Raw genomic sequence first — 21847 nt, 5'->3', positions numbered from 1 at the left:
TACTTTGAAGACCAGTTCAGCTGACAAGCCATAAGAGTAAGAAAGGCGACTTGAAAGTACAATTTGGCAGTCAAGGGTTAATGAAATAAATAGATCGACAGTTGAATGATTAATACTACGAAAATAAATGGAATAAAAATTTTATGTATTAGATTTAAATATGACCATGTTGTAACCCATAGAGAAGCAATATTATGGCAATATGTTACACGGATGGGAGTTTCTTGGAAAGGAATTGTACATGGAAATTCTATTTGAGGTTAGGCACTCTGAGGAACAAAGTTCTTGAGACTCCATAGACAAAAGCATCAAAGAGCCGTCTTTGTTTCCGTTCTAACTTAAGTGCACAACATAACTTGCGTTTTGCACTTAAAACACTTTAAGTTTAAAAAAAAAATTATCCACGTAGGTAGAAGAACTGGAAAATCTCATCAATATGTCACGTCTTTAAAAAATTCAGATGATCAGTCATCTCCCTCTTAATACAGACCAATCAGTCTCCAGTGCGTCATAAGGTGCTAAAATCTGTTAAATAGAGAAGTAGTCAACCACCTCAGTAAAAATAACCTCAGTGACATGCAATATGGTTTCCGTTCTGCTAGATCTACAGCAGATGTGCTAACAGTTATATATCACAGGATTTGCTAATCTCTCGATGGAGGTTTCCTTTCTAGAGTAATTGCTCTTGACATATCAAAGGCCTTTGATCAAGTATGGCATAAGGTCTTCTCCACAAAATCTCCAGCTATGGTATAGCTGAAAATGTCTTTTCAATTATTAAATCATTTCTCTCTGATAGGTTTATAAGAGTAGTGGTTGATGTGCAGAAATCAGAAACTCTCCGTATTAATGCTGGAGTCCCTCAGAGGTGCATCGTTGGCCCAATTCTCTTCCTGACTTACATCAATAATCCCCTAAATCACATCATAAGATCATTTGTAGACATGCTCATGACACTACCATCTCTGGCAACACTTCAAGGGCCATAAACGACCAAGTTCTGATTCTCTCTCCTGATCTTGATCACGGTGCATTGAGGAAAGAGGTAGCTGGTTAATTTTAATGCATCTAAAACCAAGCTTCTATCTTTCCATCATCCATACTGATCCCCATCTGGCATCAATTGAAAGAAATGGCTCTCTTCTTGAGGAGACTCCATGTTTTGACAAGCTTCTGGGTCTGACCTTTACTCCTGATCTGAAATGAGACACAAATCTGCTGGAAAAATGGTGGGAACATTCTAACACACTGATGCAAATCTACCTGTATAAGAGCGAAGTACGTCAAAGGATGGAGTACTGTTGCCACATCTAGACAGGAGCTGCTAGAAGCAGCTTATCCTGCCTTGACAGTTCAACAAACTTTGTAGCCTAGAACAAAAGAGACGTTGCGAGCCTGTCTCTGCTTTGTTATTTTTATGGCAAGTGCTTGTCTGCGCTCCCATCTATGGTCCCCCCCCCCAGCCTTAAAACCTTAAAAATTCGTTTAGCTGAAATCACTATCAATAATTTCCCCCACTCTTTATCTGTGGCTAAACCTAAATGTAGATTCCATGAATAAAGCTTCTTTCTTAGAACTGCACGCCTGTGGAACTTGTTTTCCTGCTTTCCAGCTGACTACAATATGGTCGTCTTAGAGTCCAACGTGAACAGTTAATTTTTAAGGGGTCAAAAATGGGTCAAAATTAAAAAAAAATTGTTACATTTTATGCACTTATTTTATTTTTAATCAGTTCATATGCATATCACGTCTGTACAGTGGTAACGTTACCAGCTTTGAATGCTACAGTTTTCAGTTACAATTCTAGCTGATAGCACCCATTTTTTTACTTTTGAAATCAGGACTATAATAATATATACGAAATCTGGGCAAATAAAAATATATTTAAGCATATTTTACGACTGGGCAAAACACACACACACACACACACACACACACACACACACACACACTTGTAAAATATATAGGAAAAAGCTTTAGAAAACAAAGATAAAGTCAGCTTTATCATAATAAATGCAAACTAAACACCATTTTATGCTAATAAATAATACTAGCAATACTATGCACCCTCCGGAAGGAAGGAAGGAAGATCTTTGCTTGTATATATGATTTCGTTTGGTTGTTTTTATTTTACAACATATCAACCTTTTTCCGGATCACTTAATGCCAAATAGTCATTTTGGTAAAAAGAACTTATGTTTCAAGTTCTTTATATCGTCAAACATTTATTCATGGTGTTTGGTTTGGTTTGGTCTTGTAGAGGAAAATTGTTTTTGGCTTTGCAGAACCTGATTGAGTTTGGCAAAGAGTAAAGAAAAAAGATTTTTGGTGCATTTTAGGTCAGGAAGCAGATATCTTCAGTCTGATAGCACCAGTGAGTTTCTTATCGGCATAACCTTCCTAAAAGGAAAATGTTTTATAACAGAACAGATACTACACTATCCGCCCCCAAATGGGTCATACTACTACCCCCGTTTTTTTGGACATGTTTGAAATAGAACAATAAACTGAATTGAGAATTAAAAGTATAACAGTACAATTAATAGAATAGTTTTCCGCTTCAGAAAAACTGATACTAAATTTCCATCAATAAGAGATGTTGATATCTATTATATGAAGGGCAAAAATCTGTCCAGCTAAAACAGAAAATATGCAACAAACACCCACAAAGTTTTTGTTTTTTTGTTTTAATCTGCGTAACCCTGGATGTATATCTAAAATTAAAAAAAAAAAAAAAATCATTCTTATTTGGGGGGGGGGGTCAAATGGCCTTTATATTATCATCAAGACGTAGGTTATGTAAAGGGTAGCAACTTATTTTAGAGTTATTTGCTTTATACTGACTAAAGTTGTGTCTAGAGATGGGGAATGGGCTGGGTAAAGAAGAGACTGGAAGCATGGCCACCGAGATAGCCGTGATGGAAGAGAGTGTTAGTTATGTTACTTTTGCCCCGGGCAATGCCGAGTAGCCCAAGTAGTAAAAAAAAAAAAAAGAAAATGCAACAGACTCTGAAAAGTAAATGCAGTTAACCTCAAGTGTCTTTGATCAAAGAACCTACCGAGCCATGCAGTTATCGATTTATAGAAAACGCAGCCTAAAGTAAGATTTTTTTTTTCTTTTTTGAAGTTCGTGCATATCAGTATGACAGGAGCCATGTTAACATTTTTTTTTTTTTAATTGAAATCTTAGCATTTGAACTGATACACATTTGTGACAGAGACAACCAATGTGAAAAAATATTTTTAATTATACTGATTATAAAATTAATAAAATTTAAGAAAAAAGATTTTTTTAATGATACAAGTTTTTTTTTATCAAAAAAAAATTGTACCATTAAAAAAAACATTCTGTGACTTACAGAAATTTAAATTTGAGTTATAGAAACTGATTAAAAAAAAAAAATTAAACCTCGTGATGTACTTGACTTCGTACGAAGACAATTAGACACAAGGTTGGTTTTTAGCATGGGAAAACCTAACTCCAAAAAATGAATACACTGGATTGAGATAAGTTTAAATTAACTGTCTAGAAAGATTTCTCCTCTACTAAGTGAGGAGAGAAAAGATGAAGCATAGTAACGCAACAGATACTACACTTTGCTCCTAGCCAATAATTTAATATTAATGGAATGAGTATGATACATAAGATAAAAACTAGAAATCAGATTCTGTTAGCGTCGAGATTTCCCGCCTTTTTCCAGACTAGTACTTAAGGAGCCACGTAAAGGTTTTTAACATTCATAATTGATAGTGGTGTGCTATGGCGCTAAGTGGCAGAAATTCAAATTTACAAGTTTTTTTTTTTTTTTTTTTTTTTTTTAAGTAGTTTTTTTTTTGGGGGGGGGGTTAATGTCCTATTTTTTTGTTTTGTTTTTTTTATAAGATTGAGGAAAAGTTACAATTTCCATAAATTATGTTGAATAAAGAAAAAAAAAGAAACAGGAAAGAAAAACAAATCAAGGAATCTCATAATATTAGTTTTAATGGACTAAAAATACGCTCCCACCCATTTTATTTTATAAATTAGATACCGGCAGTAGTTTGAATTCAATCTAAATCTAACTGCTTCGTTCTTAATTATAATTGCCAATATGGCAAATATAGAAGTAACAATTTTGTAATGATACCGGCAGATTAGTTTACCTAATTAGCATAAGTGGAAGAGAGAGACATAATTCTCTCTAAGAATAGAAAGTTTGACTTATCACTGGCAGGTGCTAATCTTCATCTCAATTTGAAGATAATTTGGGTAGAGACTGATGTTTTATCTTTAGGTAGAATGGCTACATTAACTAGACAAGATTTAGTATTAGATAGAACAATATCTAGAATAATAAAAGGAAAGATAAAAGTATTTGAGGAAATTGTTTCAAACCAGAAAAACCGTACAAAGAAATAAGACATTAAACGGGGGGGGGGGGGGTAGATCTAATGATTTTCTCAGAAACAAAGAAAATTTTGATAAAAAATGTACAGGATGATATAGACTAGAGTGGCAACCGCACAAAAAGGATAAAATTAGAAGCAAGGTGATTGGAATATTCAAATGTCAAAGAATATAAAAAAGATATAAATTTTACATAGACTACCTTGCATTCCTGACAAAAAAGTGGAATTGCGTGCATATAGATCAGGCACACATTACTGGAGTGAGATCCTAATAGGAGTAGGTTTCTCCCCCCCCCCAGTGGCCCTACTTGTAATCTTTAATAAGACTGAACCATACAGGTGTCCTTGCTTGAATCATAAGTCCAATCCGTCGTTTGTCAGGAGGTACCAAAAAAAAAAAGTATCCTCATGTCACGTTTACCTGACAAACCCTTGTAGGGAGAGACCTTAGATATTCGAGAATTGTGTGTATGTGTGCAAATCCAACTGACTTCTGCCTATCAGTTATTACATCTAGATAAGACGCCTACATGATTTTACCATAAAGAATCGTTAGATTCAATGTCGTAACTAATACATAAGTGTTTAGATACAGTTGTTTGATAGCGAAATGTTTTTTGTTTCGATTCGAGTTGATGGCACCCAAGTCCCTTCTTTTTAAAACTTGAAATCACTATAAGCAATACACATGGACGATAAAACGCTTTGGATAATCACAGCTTTCAAGGGGCTTCTATGAAAATAGTCATATTTTACAAACCCAATCACTTCAAGTCTTTAAAATACCATTTTGTTTGGAAAGAAATATACTTTCAAATGATTTAATAAATAATCTACATTATATATTTGGAGAGTTAACCAAATAAAGTGATAAAAAGGTGAACATTATAAAACAGCATTTCGATAAGATTTTGTAAAGATCCCTGATTTGTATTAAGAATTTTGTTATGAAATTTGGAAAATAACCAGTAGAGACGTCATTTAATAGTTTGGGGTGTCTGAAATACTTTTGACCATTTTTTGTTGTGTAAAAAAAAAAAAAAAAAAAAGGCTTCAACAGGAGTATTGAAAATTTTGAAAAATTTTCTTCAGGCACCCACTATTAAATAAAATAATCTTTTTACTGGTTTTATCCATTAAAAGTATAATTGTATGCTGTTTTCTCTTGCGGTAGCTAGCAATTTAAAATCATGATACTCAGAAAAAAATCGTTTTGAGTTTGAGTGTAGACTGTCTTGTAGTATTAGTAATAGCATCAGCAGCAATAGCGTGGCTATAAACAGACTTTTTTTTTAAAATTGAAAATCTGATAAAAAAAATTTTATGACATGTTTAATAAGAGTTATTTTGTCATCAACCATATATTTTTAAAATTTGACCAGTGGTGAAATTTAAAAAAATATTGTGTTTTGGTTTGAACAACCAAAAATGTGAAATGATTTTTTCGGTCCACATGTACCAGTGATACCCCTCTCTATATATTTTTTTTAATCTTAAAATCGAAAAAGTGACAAACTCTCCACCAGATATTTTGGCAGAAGGGATACGAAGAGAAGCTATTACCTGGATATTGAGCACTTTTTTATGACTATATTCCAGTTTAAGCGAATTTCTTTTTATGCTACCTCAGTCTAGAAAGATTTGTCTTTACGGTCTGTTGCAATAAACATAAACTGTAAATAATTCAGTTTAAATAATACCAAAGTAGAATTTGTGTTAACTGAAATACGTTTTTATGTTATAAAAATGATGAGTTATGACTTATTGTGTTATTAAAAGAAAAAAAATTAGCAATTATGTCAAAAAATGAAGAAAACTAGTAAAAAATGTAAATGAAAGTTTTTGTTTTAAATAAAGAATCGTAGTTGAATTGAAATGTTTATTTTAAAATAAAAATCCAACGTTGATTGCGAAAAATAATGCTTGAAGGCTTTTCATTTTAATATCTGCCGAAAAAGATAAAAACAAAGGGGAAATAACTCAAACCAGTTTATAAAAAAATCCATGTCAGTAAAAATAAATTAAATGTTATCAAATATAAATCAAATTTAAAAAATAAACTCAAATAGAACACTTAAAACAATTCTCTCACTATAAACAATAACTAACACACCGCTATTTAATAAAATTGATTTTTCTTAATGTAATATGCAAATGAGGTCACCTCTTAATCGTATATTTTGCAAGGATCATACTATATATAAGAATGAAAACAAAATGAAGTAATGGACCTTTTGTATATATTAATCAAATTGTGAACAAACAAATAAACAGACAGGAATACGAATTCATAGATATAGATATTTTTATGCCATACTGTTGAATGTTTTTCTGATATTTCATTTTTATATTTATGAAAGTGTTCAAAATGCTGCTACTTTTAAAAAAAAAAATTTGCTTTATAATTTTCATATTTGAAAGGTGAAGGAATATTCATCTAATATGTTTGTGCGGGGTTAATACCAAGAAAATACCCACGTGAATTGTTCCGTGTTGTTATTCTTTGATATAAAAACATCTTTTCTGAAAAAATGAAAATTAGATTCATAAGCCAACTAAAAATGTACTGTGTTGCTTGGACGAACAGCAAAATAATATACAACATTATAATTTTTTTTATTTTTTTTTTTTATCAGTTTTGTTTTTAATTTGACTCAAAAGTTTTACAGAATGATAAAAACAAAAAAACTATTTCTATTTATGGCAGCATTCAACCAGGTTGAGCTGGCTTTCTCCATATAGCATGCACCACATCTCAAATGATCCAGCATAAAATCAGGAAACTGCAGATACTCCGTGAATTTTTTTCTCAATTCTTTTGTTTGTTCAATTTTTTCATAAACCAATAAAGCATTCTCAATACTAGCACTTCTCTCGCCATCTTGTTCATTCTGCACCACGTGTTAATAACTCTTTGCTTTTAGTTCACCTGGCCATTATGCAAATTACCTTCCAGGCTTTCATGCAAAGCACAGGCGATTTTTTGTTGTTTACATTAGGGGTAGGGGATTGGCTCTATTCATTACAGATGGCTAGCTACTCGTGATTCTATCACCAAAGACCAACCATTTGTGTGCCAGAGAGGGCTGCATCTATGAAGTTTTCTGGGGATTTATTTATAGAAAGGGGCATAACTCCTACTCAGGTTAATGAATTGGTTATAATAGTGAAACTTATAAGTTGGAGTGTCTGATAGAAGTAAATGATGTTAGCTCATAAAACATACATACATATATATATATATACGAGAGAGAGAGGGGGGCATCTGAGGCAATTTTTACTATGTTCAGTTCCGGCATATCAGACCGTTGGTCATGTTGGTTACTATATTGATGAGATAGCAAAGAAACAAAATTCACGATAGACGCAAGTTGTGTGTGGATCGTTAAACAACGGGAGTGACAAAACTTACCCATAAGCCAGCTCCCAGAAACAGAATCAACTTAAAACTAATTTAATTTTCATCCTTTAGCCAAATCTACACTACCACCTAAGAGAAACATTGAGACTAAAAAGAGTTTCATTTTCTTAGAGATTATGAATTTGTGGCCTTTATTTTAATATTCAATTTGATTTCTGTATTTTAGGTAAGGATAGGTTATTTTTGCATGAATAAATTTGCGTGTGTATATGTGTGTACGTATATATATATATATATATACACACACACACACGGACAGTACACTATAATAATGAAATCATAATAATGAAATCATTCTGTAGAATGCTCGGCAGGTGCACTACAACTCATCAAAAGTAGACATACACATGTGCATGGGTGGGGGGTATTGTGTAGTTCTTGTGAATTACATTACAAAATATATATATATATATATATATATATACACACACACACACACACACACGAGGATGTTCCAAAAGTAATGCCTCCTATTTCTTTTATTCTGCCCAAACGGATCAGAGCAGATTGCATTTTTATGATTGAACTTATGCATTCATGAAATGACAGTTTCATCTTCGTGGCAGATTTTGACAGTGTGAGACTAAGAAAACAATCACTGTCATGGACGTGCATCAGAAGCAGATATGTGTCATCAAATTCCTGAAAAAAGTACATTGAGGATGGTGAAGACTATGTAGAAAAATAAATTCTGGAGCAGAAAATGTTGTTCATTTTAAGTGCCAGTCCCATCGTCAGCAGTTCAACTTTTTCAATTAAAGTCTTTACAGCAGTATTGAATGTGAGAGACCTCAGTATTATTTAAGATGGAGTAAACATGGGATAAGAATGACAAATGACCATATTCCTTACCATGTATATAAAGTGTTAGCTTAATGAAGTGTCCATCACAAAAACATGTAGCAGTTACATGATGGATCCGATTTTGTTGAAATGTGTGCACAATATTATGCGATCGAGTTGTGGTTCAGCTTGATGCACATAAGTAGCAGCACGAACGTTATGATACATTTACACAGAATCAAAATTGGTATGAGTAGACATATTGACCCAAAAATTACAATTCAAGACAAGTTCCTGCTTTGATCGTTTCTTGATCACCTTGTGCTCACCATTTCACTATAAGCAGCCTGTCAGAATGAAACTCCAGAATATAGAATTTGTTTAACAGAAAACAACCTATCAAACAATTCTTGAGTTCGACAAGATACAGTTGAGAAGATCAGAGGTTACATTAATGTTTTGTGAAAATGACTCAAAATCAAAACAGTAGTCCGAATAATTCAAATATAAATTTTTGCTGCGTTTCAGTTTTCTCTTGAATAAAAATTGATACCTATTTAGTTGTAGGGATGTGATCTTTTTCTTCGGTTTTCTATTGAAGTTAGATGCGACCACATAACTCTACCAAGTTGCATTCATCATTCCGACTTTCTAATCTAAACCCAACCACATGACCTTGCCATAAAAAACTAAAAACCCAAAGTGAGGTATAAAAGTTGCATAATGAATTCTTTGACAAAAGCAAACATCAAAATTAAAAGTTATCTTCTGATCATTCAATGCTGAGATATCATTTGAAAGGAATTTTATTCATACGAAACTGAAGATACATGAACTTTGGCATCAGAATCAGGTCAATCTTGAACCGATTTAATTTGTAGCGAATGTGGAAATGTTTGTTGCAGTAACATTGCTATTAAGTCACCAACAAGACAAGCCCGTTCCACGGCAGACATCCTCACTGTAATCTCTGAACGCATATACCATTCACTGGACAAAGCGGGAGAGGGCAGAGCGGTAGCTCTAGATATATCTAAGGCTTTTGACAGGGTATGGCATGAGGGTCTCCTCAGGAAGATTAGATGGTATCACTGGTAGAATACTTAACATAATTAAATCCTTCTTAGATAAGAGAAAAATCCAGGTTGTCCTCGACGGTCGTACGTCTAAACAATATAATATAAATGCCGGAGTGCCCCAGGGATCTATCCTTGGTCCTCTGCTGTTCCTGATATTCATAAATGACCTCCCCGATAAAATTGCCTCTGAGATGGGTATATATGCTGATGACACCACACTCTATAGCAGGCACGACAGGAAAACAAATGAACATATATCTAAAGTAATGGCAGAAACACTAGAGGATGACCTCAAATCAGTAGTGGAATGGGGACAAAAATGGATGGTAACGTTCAATGCCACCAAGACAAAACTGGCTTCATTCAATAATTACAAGAAACCTTCTCTACCACCTATAGCAATGGCCAACAACTCTTTAGCTGAGAGTACGTCTTTCAAGCTCCTTGGCCTAACGTTCACAGGAAACATGAGCTGGAACAATTACATCGAGGGCATTGCCAGGGCCGCTGCGAGGAAGGTGGGCTCTCTCTACCGTGCTAGAAAACTTCTAACACCCGAAAGTATCCTGTACCTCTATAAGGCCACTATTCGCCCATGTATGGAGTATTGCTGTCATATTTGGGCCGGTGCATCGGCTAGTAGTCTCTCTCTCCTTGACAGGGTTCAAAAGAGAATCGCAAATCTGATAGGCCCTAAACTGGCATCAAAACTTCAGCCTCTGTCCCATCGTCGAAACGTTGCATCCCTCTGCCTGTTCTACAAGTATTATAATGGTGAATGCTCTGAAGAACTGCAAGCACTTGTGCCCCCACGACGTGAACACCCTCGACAGACCCGACAAGCTGCAAAATCCCACCCCCACACTGTAGAGATCCCTAGATGTAAAAGATCTTTCTACTCCAGTAGTTTCTTCCCCAGAACTGCTAGACTTTGGAATTCCATTCCAGGTCACTGCTTCCCCAACTGTACTGACATGCATAAGTTCAAGTGCAACGTGAACCAACATCTCGCTGCCCTAATCCCTACATAGTGCCCCAGTAGATGTTTCCCCTGATAGTAGCCCCCTACACCAAAGTGGCAATGTGCCTTGTTTGGGGTGAAAATGTAATAAAAAATAAAAAAAAAAAAAAAAAAAGTTACAATTGCATTGAAGTTTTTGATTCGTTTGAATAGTGTTTCTATGTGAAGAGTATGTGTGTGATAAAACCACATGGTTCCTCCCCACCCACTCCACATCATCGCCAACCTTGATATTGTTTCTCTGGTTTTCTTAATCTCCTATCCTGGCCATGTCATCGTCTCTTGCATTGCCTGCTGCCAGGAGGAGCCTGCACAGGTTCACAAGTATGAAAAAAGTAAAACAAAAGCCGATTTTGCAAATATCAGTTTCACTCCAGTCCAAGTGTGTGCGTAACACCAACCCGCTACACACTACGGTCCACATAGTTGTCTGCCAAGTGATTGTCAGCTAAACTCAACTCGTTTGGATCTTCCTCACTACACCTAAACTAAAATTCTGTTCTCATTCACTTATTACACCTTGATTAACAATCTTTAAGTTGAAGACCTTAATCATATGAGGATCTGCAAAAACATAGCAGTTCTCTTTGCAATCTGCAAATTTACCATAGTCATTTCAGAGATCTCGTTCCCTTTGTTATCAGCAAAGGCATACCTTTGAAGTCCTTTCATATCAAAAGCAAATACCACGAATAACCAAAGAAGCGATGACTGGACAACAAGGCTGACCTCCATACTTTCAACATCACAACGCACCTGGTCAATGATCATAATGCCTTGAGAATGGCCATCAACACTAGCAGTAACACAACAAGATGTTCAACCCCTGCAGTTGGGAGCAGAAGACATTAAATCATGCACTAGTAGCAATAGAGTAAGTTATTGACAAATCAAAAAAGATATTCACGTTTAATAAATAAAAAAGGCAGTGGCACTACTTGCACACGAATATATATACAATAAAAAATAGATAACACTAATTTGAAGTTTTTAAAGACAAGGTGTGAAGCCCCTTCATGTAAGGATCTAAGAAAAGATATTTATGGCAAATACAGAAGATAGCCAAAGTCTTAAAAAGACCAAAGTTGTAGGTAGGAGGAAAACAATCAGTGGGAAGAAAATTCAACAACATTGCACTTCTTAGAAAGAAGCTACTAGAATAAGCTGTATTAAAATGAAGTATCAAGATAGTGAATTGATGGAGACCACAACACCATCAAGCTGGAACAAATGAAGCAGGGAAAGATCAGACAATTCCAAAGAACACATAACATAATGTTTATAAAAAGACAGACTCAATATCACATCTGTAAGAGAAAGGTTGCAGAGAAGAAAAGGTTGGAAGAATCAAATTAGATATATTTCTGCACTTGATCAAGCACTCAAATGAGATTTTCCAGTCCAAATATAACAGTACCTTTTTTATTTTTATGTATTTATTTATTTTTTTTTTTTTACTTGCCCAGAGTTGGACACAAGGTCGGTTTTTAATGTGAAGGAAACCAGATCCCCCAGAAGGGGCACACTGGTTAGTAACAAAAATAAAATGTATCAGTCATGAAGGATTTCTTCACTAACCGAGACCAAAAAAGTGAAGTGCAGCATCAGAACAAATACTACACTTTGATCCTGGCCTGAAAACCAAGAACCTTTTCTAAAAATTTTATTTTTCCTTTTTAGAATAAACGTGTGTGTGTGTGTGTGTGTGTGTGTGTGTGTGTGTTTCATGCTTGAATAAGATCATTCTTTTTTTGTTAAAAATGTAAGAGTAAAAGATGTTGCCATGAAATTGTTTATCTTTAGAAAATTGTTTTTATTCATGGTTTTCGTTAAAATTAAATATCGATTACATAAAATCATTTGCTAAACCATTTTAAAGTAATTAACGCACAACTTAAGAAACTAATGGCTCTAAACAGATTAATCTACGTGCATTCACAATAAGACATTCAATTGTGTGCAAGGGAAGTAACCCTGACTACAACAATCGGGTTTTGCTTACAAACTCACCACGTGTTTTAAGCTTGTAGGAGAAATCGTCGCTTCGAAAAAATATCTGGTTAATTATCTGAAGAGGAAAAGAAAAAAAAAATCAATTAAGGCTATATTGTTGGGATTTTCTTCCCCATTGAAAATGCAGTGAAGATGGGGGTGGGTGGGTGGGTGAAAAGGTGGTTTGACAACATAATGCCGAAGTGATGACAAGACAGAACATGGTGGTTGTAATTTCCATTAAAAGCAAACACAAACACAAGATGACTTTCGATGCAACCGATTCGAGCCGAAGTATGGGTTGTTAAATCCGCTTATAAGGATTTGAGGATCGTTTCGAAAGGAGATTATCATCAATTGTAGGAAAGTTGCATAAAAATGTGTATACATTCTAAGGATTCTCATCAGCTATATTGGGGGGAGGGGTACAATTTATTTGATAAAGTAAGGGAGCGGGGAGGAGGTTGGAGCATTTAAGATTATGGATCAAAAAGGGTATTCAGACAAGGCAAGATAGCCCTCTTCGTTAAATATATTTTAATGGGGAAGAAAGGAAATAAAGAAAATAAAAAGCTTTGTAGTTAATAGAATGAAAAATGTAAACACACGAACGTTTACCGCAAATAACTGAAAATTATTAAGGCATATCTTAACGCCAACGGGAAATACGTTTTTTAAATTTTAAAAAGATAAAATTAGAATAAGAATTTTTAAACTTAAATGAATAAAGTTGAAGTACAAACTATACGAAAGGTATATATACACTACGAGATCAGCCCGACTTTGCCGTACTGTTCATAAATTTAAGTGCATATATATAAAGTTTGACTCATGTCCAGGTAACATACATCTAAAATTTCAAGTGTTTAGACCCAACATTGCCAGAGTAGTTTGGTAGAGTCTGCAAAGGTCAACTCTTTCAACTTTGACCTCTTGGCTGCCTAATATTTGCACAAAAACTGATTAAAAAGCTTGCTGCCTGTCTGAATACCCTTTATGTAAAATTTCAAATGTTTAGACCCAAAATTTACTGAAGTTTTCTAGAAATCACAAAGGTAAAATCTTTTGAACTTTGACTCCCTTAGCAGCCAAATTTTCAGTCAAAAACCAATTAAAAAGCTTGCCTTATGTCTGAATACACTTCATGTAAAACTTCAAATGTTTAGACCAAACATTAGTTGAGTAATTTAGTAGAGACCGCAGGTGAGTTTTTTTTTTTTTTTTTTTTTTTAAACTTTGACCCCAACTTTGACCCTTTAGCATTTTTGGGAGGCTCAAATGAAAAACTTTGATCCATGTCCAAGTAACCTCCATCTAAAATTTCAAGTATTTAGACCTAAAATTGGCGGAGGAGTTTGGTAGAGTTTTCAAAGGTCAAATCGTTGAGCTTTGACCCCTTGACAGTCAAATTTCTGGCCAAAAACCGGTAAAAAAATTTCCCCCAAATCGCAATACCCTTTATGTCAAATCTCTAGTCTGCAGACTAAAGATTGACAGTAGTTTGGTACACGCAGACACACCATTTCACCTTTATAGATGTACACAACAAAAAAAAAAAAAAAAAAAAAAAAAAAACATCGGATTCACAATCTCTTAATATTTCAATTTTCTTTAGACATTTTGTTCTGGGATTCTAATGAAAAAGATTTTTATATATGGTAAATTACCTGGATTTTTACTTTCTTTTAGACAATTGTAAATCTGACGACTTTCATTAGGTATAAATTATAAAATCATATTTTTTGTTTATTTAAAGCACAAGAAGGTCATTGTGACCGTATTCATTTCACATACGATGCATACTAGTGGATCTACTATCCATAACTTTGCCAGAGACAAAGATACCAATGAAGTTTTAACGAGGTTAATACAAGATACCGATATACTTTGTATTTTTTTATTTATTTTTTTTTTTTAGATTAGCATTGATATGTCGATACACATTCATGAGCAGGTTTCAGTCAGCTAGTTACTAGAGACCTCTTCAGGAGATATAGCTTACTAAGCTTTTGTATAAACTATATCGTCTAGTTACTAGCTGACCGAAACATGCTCATGAATATGTAGCGACATATTAATGCTTATGTAAAAAAACAAAAAAATATATATATATATATATATATATATATATATATATGAAGCAAATAAAGTGATTTACGGGGAAAAAATCCTTTATGCACCAAGAACATCAACAACCAATTAGAGTACACTAGTTTGAGATGAAACAAATATATATATATATTTTTTAATAAAGTCTCATCAGTACCAGGATTATACCAGAGTGTTTTTTCTTCTGTATGCTCACCTGAAAAATTATAATTTTAGCAACCGAAAGAGGTATTTAGGCAACTTCTATTTCAATCACATAAATTACTTTGAGTAGAAAAGAAAACACACTCAAGTTTGATTATTTTTTCTTTTTCCTATTTTTTTTTTCATTTAAACAGTAGTTTTTCTTTTTTTTCTTTTCTTTCTAAAAACAATAAAAATCACGTGAACGAGGCAGCATCCAAGAATCAAAACTGTTAAACAAAGCATCTTTTTATGCTGCCACGTCAGACTTCCAACAGCACCTTAATGCACAATCGCATTCTTGTATTCGATGGATTCCAGGTTTGCATGACACTGCTTTCCTACAGCGGACACATGCCAACCGTAGGCCCTTATTGCTCTGACTATTACCAACATCGAAGACCAACCTGAACGTTTCTATGTCCTGACACATACACTAGCAAACCAGTGGTCAAAAGAAGGTTCATTCACACTTTGGAGATAAGCCACTCTTCACTAGTTAACCCTGACGGAGGTTAGTATATTTGTTTTTTTTTTTTTTTTTGTGAAAACAAGGTTAGATTTTTTTCTTTTCAAGCGCCCACTTAAGAGATTTAGCCACACCCATTTTTAGCTCCCATACAAAATCTTGATAGACATTAATTAGAACTAAAGTTAATTTAATTTTCAAGATTAACTACAATTTTCATGCATCTTTATTTGAATAGCACATTTGTGTCAGCCATCTTGGATTCACTTTTATAATCTATATATATAAAAGCGAAAATGTGTGTATGTATGTATGTTCGCTTTTTGTGTATGTCTGTAAAAGGCTTTTTTCCGAGAAGTGGTCGGTCGGCTCACAACTTAAAACTTTTTATATCACATATAATCATAATATCTACAAGTTAACGGAGGTCGCCTGTCTATTTAATTTGCTCGACTTTGAAAAGATAAATATTCAACATTTTTCGCTCGCCGCATGTGGATTAGGCTTTTTCGTATAATAAAAGTGACACTAATTCTGGCGGTATTTTTCTGGTCGCGATCGCCGGAAATATCCGAAAGCAATCAGATTTGATCAATGTGGAAATATTTTCCTTATATCAGACAATTGCTATTCAATTTGGACAATCCTCTTTTTATGGGGAGGTAGTTCCCCCCCCCCCCAAAAGCGTTCCCGCAGTAAATGAAATACTACCCCGCAGTCAAAGTTGACCTCATTAAATCATTAAAACGTGCACCTGCCAATTCTAAATAGTTAAATAAATTCAAACATGTTTCTGTTAGTATTTTGCGGTGGCCCAATGGTTAACGTCGCACTTTTTTTTTCACATTTTAATTTCCAACTTCGCCTCAAGGGATCAGGTTCGATCCTCATACTTACCTACCAAAACTTTTTTTAATTTTAACCCCCTCCCCGAGTTTTGATTTACCCAAAACCACACACCTCAAAACACCCGAGCAACGCCGGGTACCCCCCACTAGTAAAAAATAAAATAAAAATATGGTTAATTACTTTAGAACAAAGTCACAATTGACAAATTGTTTTTCCGTAAGAAAAACACTTAACATTTCTAGCTAAATGCCATCTGTTACAGAGAAAATCATTACCTTCTAATTGGATATATTTGGAAATTCGTTTAACATTTCATGATTTAAACCGATTTTGCTTATCTAATAAATAAAATAAAATCAGTCCCCCACCCCGATATTTGTAATCGACAGCTTTAACAAAAAATTTGCCGACATGCATCTAAAGCAAACATTGGTCTATGTTAAGTAAAAATTGTATTTACGATCCAATTTTAGGGTTTTAATATTTAATCTCCCGATTGTTAGTTTTTCTTGATTAAAAAAAAAAAAAAATCAATTCACATGATTTTTCAAATATAACATCTGCACTCCATGACGAGTACGTACAAAGATTTATATTTATTTATTTTTTTAAATAAATCTAATTTTAAATAAGCACCTGGTTTTCATTTTGAAATTGCAGAACATGACTGAGTTTTGCAAAAGTTTTTGGGGAAAAGAAAAAAAAAACATTAACTTGAACATTCAGTGTACTTTTGGTCAAGAAGCCAGTATCTTCCGGACGCCTGATCTAGTAGCAACAGGTCAAAGTGAGCTTGAGAACAATGGTAACTAAGCAACTTCACATTCCCCACAGCCCCCAAATAGTGCCTCACTACTGGATGTCAAGGTTATACCCAGATCAGACTCATTAGTAAGAAAAATAATATTCCCGGATAAGGCTGGGTGGGTATACACAGCCAGTATGTAATGAATACTGACCCAACGGGTCACGGATGTTCTAGTGTTCTAATGAAGTTATAACTTAAGCGTTGGAAGTATGTTAGCCGATATCTTCATGTGGTTGTGAGTGACAGTCTCTTTTGTATCAAAGATGTTAACTACTCGTGGAGAGAAGTCGTCTATTTTCACCTCCCCCCTTTTTTTAGACGAGGTAAACTGAGAATAGAGGAACTCAAAGAGGCCAGTTTTAAAATAGGGCGAGAAGAGTGGGGGGGGGGTGACTGACATTTGCCAGCCAGTTCTGAATCTATTAGCAACAGTCATTTTCGTAATAAAAGGTCACAAAAGAAAAAGATGAGCAGCTCAGACAGGAACATTTTTGATGTCAATCTTTTTCCAACAGAGTGTATTTTAATGAGAGAAAAAAAAGTGAAAAGTCTATGAAAGTGCAGCAAAAGAGGGCGGGCATAAAAGAGACAAGGACAAAAAAAAAAAAAAAAAAAAAAAAAAAAAGTTGCAGTTTCATATTAATAAATAAAACACAACCAAGTCATTCATAGTACCTATTTACTTGCCTCCCCACGAGGACAAAATTAAACAGTTGATTTTTAATGTGGAGGAAATAGAGTTCCCAAAAAGGAGGTGGAGACGAGATTAGAAAAAAAATTAAAATTGCTAGTCTAGAAGGTTTTCTCTTTAAACGACAAAACAGAAGTAAAAGTGTAATACCAAAACAGATATTACACTTTGCTCCTAGTATGATGATGAATTACCTAATAAGAGGAAAGCATGGCACTTCCTTCTACAGTTATGTTCGAAGTGGCCATTAATCTAGAAAAAGAAAAACAGTTCCTAAAAGTCAGACTTCCCAACAAAGGGTGCAAATGATGAACCCCATGTCTTGAATTACATCCTTGCATTCATCCAATTAGTTCAAAACCAAAAAGTTAAACACAATGGCCGTTAAAGTGAGAACAAAAATAATTCTTGATGCCACTGAGAAATATGAAGCAAATACTATTCATGAAAAAAATAATCTGTATTAAAAGAACTTCAAATTTAAATTTATTTCAAAGAAAAAATTCAAACAAATATCAACCTAGATTTCATGATCAAGTATAGTACCTGTTCCATTCTTGATCAGAATAATCTTTTAAATTGAGAATTTTTATCCTAATCGAAAGGATTGTTTTTTTTTTAAGACCTGAACTTGTCCCCTCACAAAAAACCCGACCCTGCATCTAACCATTTTTTTTTAGTTTTATTTAATGCTAGCTGGGAACAGGGTATCCTACCAGATGCCAGACATTCACCCACTATCTCATACATTCCAACCAAGAGATCGTTTGCTTTTTTTGTTTGTTTGTTTTTTTAAATTCTAACCGTCCCTTTGAGTTCAATTATTTGAATTTCTCTTGCGCTTGGTTCACCGGGTATATTTGCAGGTAGTTTTTGAATTTTTTTTTTTTTTTCTTCACGAGTCCAGTTGCTTCTATAATTACGGGAATGATGGTGAGGCAAGTGCATGCTATATGTCATCCAAATTAATATCACATTAAATCCTATTGTTTACCAGAGACAAGGAGGCCAGTAACCATTTTCTTCATGCCGACCAGGCCATGTATTATTGAGCTTGGATGTGTGCCTAGTAAATTTTATCAAAAATACCTGTATTTCTTTAGTTTTCATCTGAAAACATAGCATATACAGATGTTGGTTTGGTCACAAAAAAAGTGATGAAAATGTTCAAACAAATTAAAGAAAAAATCGAAAAGCTTAGATTTTGAGCATCAAATTAATTTCACGCATAACACTTGTGTTGAAACGGCATTATTTTCAGTCTTTCATATTTTATTAAAATCGACCTTTTGTTTAAAGTTTTCGTTTTTCTAATTGCTCAATAAGTTCACTTAGTAAAATAAATACAAAAACACACAATTTAAATCTCCATTATTTACAACTACATAATGAAAATTCTAGGGTATTCCATTTTTTTTTTTCGTATTACAATTGCCATCAAGTCCCAACCTTCATTATTTGATCACAATTTTTGTTTTAGGCAAAGACATGTGAACACCCTGAAAAATACTATTTTAGAAATTCAAGTAGGAGATCAGTTTTGCAAATAAATTTAACATGAAAACCTTCCAATTCTGGGCCATTCTAGCAGAGTTAGAGAACAGATTTGAGGATGCTTGTCACTGTGACAGAGGGTTAATAATAGAGTAATTATTTCTTTTTTGTTAACTTTTGTAGGAAAAAATAAGTGTGTGTGTGATGTGTGTGACTAGCTACATGGAAATTATTTTCACATTAACTTCATGTGAAACCGATCCCCAACTAATTATTTTTTGTTCTTTTTAATTGGTGACTAAAAAGTAGTTTTTGAATACAATTAAAGTTCGAAAGTATAATTAAACCGAAGAAAAAACACTTATAATAGAACTACAAATGCATCAACTTTTTAATTTATTTGAAAAAGAATAACCAAATGCCAAAAAAGTTCTTTTAAAAATAAAATGCATTTTCTATCTTCTATATATATAAAAGCGAAAATGTATGTGTGTGTGTGTGTGTGTGTGTGTGTGTATGTATGTTTGTGTGTCTGCTAAAAACTTTCGACCGACGCAACAAAAATTCAAAAACTTGGTCTCATATGAAAGCCCCACCTTCCGGACGACAAATATCGAAAAATTGGCCCAAAGTGACCATCAGAAGTGCGTCAACTGATCGATTTTCTGCAGGGTGGGGGGGGGGCTCCAAAAAAGTGACATTTTAATGTTAAACATTACATATTTTAAAATCGATTTATAACTGCCCAAAAAAATACGGCCGCCAACTCTTCTACATAAAGTATACACGCGGCCGTTTATTTTGGGTAAACTTGTATTTAAAACCTGTTGAGTCATGTCACGTGATCTTGACGTCAGCAAGCTCTAATGGCGGTCTGAATTTACAATTTTAAAATGTTATCGGTAAACAAAAATTAATTAAAGCTAAACTATGAAAATTCTACACTATGGCAACGTTACCAAAGTTATTATCACATTCAAAATAGGTAGATACGATAGTCAAACGAAAAATAAAGCCAAGCCAAACATGTGAATTAAAAAAAAAATACGCTTACAAAAAATATTAACTATCGAAGTTTTTTTTTTTTAAATAAAAAAACAGCCAGATGCCATTTTAGAGTCTTTAGAGTAAGGCAGACGAAGCGCGAGCGCGAGAGAGCGCGAGCGACAGAGAGAGCGCGCGCGAGAGAGTGCGAGAGAGAGAGAGTGCGAGAGAGAGAGAGAGAGAGAGTGCGAGAGAGAGAGAGAGAGAGAGAGAGAGAGAGTGCGAGAGAGAGAGAGAGAGAGAGAGTGAGAGAGTGCAGAGAGAGAGAGAGAGAGAGTGAGAGTGCGAGAGAGAGAGAGAGAGAGTGAGAGTGCAGAGAGAGAGAGAGAGAGTGAGAGTGCGAGAGAAGAGAGAGAGTGAGAGTGCGAGAGAGAGAGAGAGTGCGAGAGAGAGAGTGCGAGAGAGAGAGAGTGCGAGAGAGAGAGGCAGAGAGAGAGAGAGAGAGAGCGAGAGAGAGAGAGAGAGAGTGAGAGAGAGGAGAGAGAGAGAGAGAGAGAGTGCGAGAGAGTGCGAGAGAGAGAGAGAGTGCGAGAGAGAGAGAGAGTGCGAGAGAGAGAGAGAGTGCGAGAGAGAGAGAGAGAGTGCGAGAGAGAGAGAGAGAGAGTGCGAGAGAGAGAGAGAGAGTGCGAGAGAGAGAGAGAGAGTGCGAGAGAGAGAGAGAGAGTGCGAGAGAGAGAGAGAGAGTGCGAGAGAGAGAGAGAGAGTGCGAGAGAGAGAGAGAGAGTGCAGAGAGAGAGAGAGAGAGTGCGAGAGAGAGAGAGAGAGTGCGAGAGAGAGAGAGAGAGTGCGAGAGAGAGAGAGAGAGTGCGAGAGAGAGAGAGAGAGAGAGTGCGAGAGAGAGAGAGAGAGAGAGTGCGAGAGAGAGAGAGAGAGAGAGTGCGAGAGAGAGAGAGAGAGAGGGCGAGAGAGAGAGAGAGAGAGAGTGCGGAGAGAGAGAGAGAGAGTGCGAGAGAGAGAGAGAGAGGAGGCGAGAGAGAGAGAGAGAGAGAGTGCGAGAGAGAGAGAGAGAGAGAGTGCGAGAGAGAGAGAGAGAGAGAGTGCGAGAGAGAGAGAGAGAGAGTGCGAGAGAGAGAGAGAGAGAGTGCGAGAGAGAGAGAGTGCGAGAGAGAGAGAGAGAGTGCGAGAGAGAGAGAGAGAGTGCGAGAGAGAGAGAGAGAGAGAGAGTGCGAGAGAGAGAGAGTGCGAGAGAGAGAGAGTGCGAGAGAGAGAGAGAGAGAGTGCGAGAGAGAGAGAGAGAGAGTGCGAGAGAGAGAGAGAGAGTGCGAGAGAGAGAGAGAGAGAGAGTGCGAGAGAGAGAGAGAGAGTGCGAGAGAGAGAGAGAGAGAGTGCGAGAGAGAGAGAGAGAGAGTGCGAGAGAGAGAGAGAGAGAGTGCGAGAGAGAGAGAGAGAGAGTGCGAGAGAGAGAGAGAGAGAGAGGCGAGAGAGAGAGAGAGAGAGTGGAGAGAGAGAGAGTGTGAGAGTGTGAGAGTGAGAGAGAAGAGAGAGAGAGAGAGAGAGTGCGAGAGAGAGAGAGAG

The 21847-nt window shown here is 35.3% G+C and overlaps 1 protein-coding gene across 12 annotated transcripts in view; it reads right to left on the bottom strand.

The window, feature by feature from the left end:
- The window catches only part of LOC145260330 (echinoderm microtubule-associated protein-like 2), a 488936-nt gene that overhangs the window by 396769 nt on the left and 70320 nt on the right, over positions 1-21847 (bottom strand). For 2 of the 12 annotated variants that reach the window (XM_080118233.1, XM_080118222.1), the window contains exon 2: positions 6868-6912. The exons of 7 other annotated variants lie outside the window; for them this stretch is intronic. In XM_080118233.1, coding sequence (XP_079974359.1) covers positions 6868-6912 — 45 coding nt within the window. Of the gene's footprint in view, positions 1-6867; positions 6923-12703; positions 12762-21847 lie in introns of those variants that run through there. 3 more of the 12 variants (XM_080118238.1, XM_080118229.1, XM_080118224.1) reach the window with 2 other exon arrangements.

The sequence above is a fragment of the Euprymna scolopes genome, chromosome 36 (genome assembly GCF_053919585.1).
Source record: "Euprymna scolopes isolate OS-2025 chromosome 36, ASM5391958v1, whole genome shotgun sequence".
In the NCBI taxonomy this organism is placed as follows: Eukaryota; Metazoa; Mollusca; class Cephalopoda; order Sepiida; family Sepiolidae; genus Euprymna; species Euprymna scolopes.
Note: the sequence above shows the minus strand (reverse complement) of the source record. Positions and strands in the feature narration are given on the sequence as shown.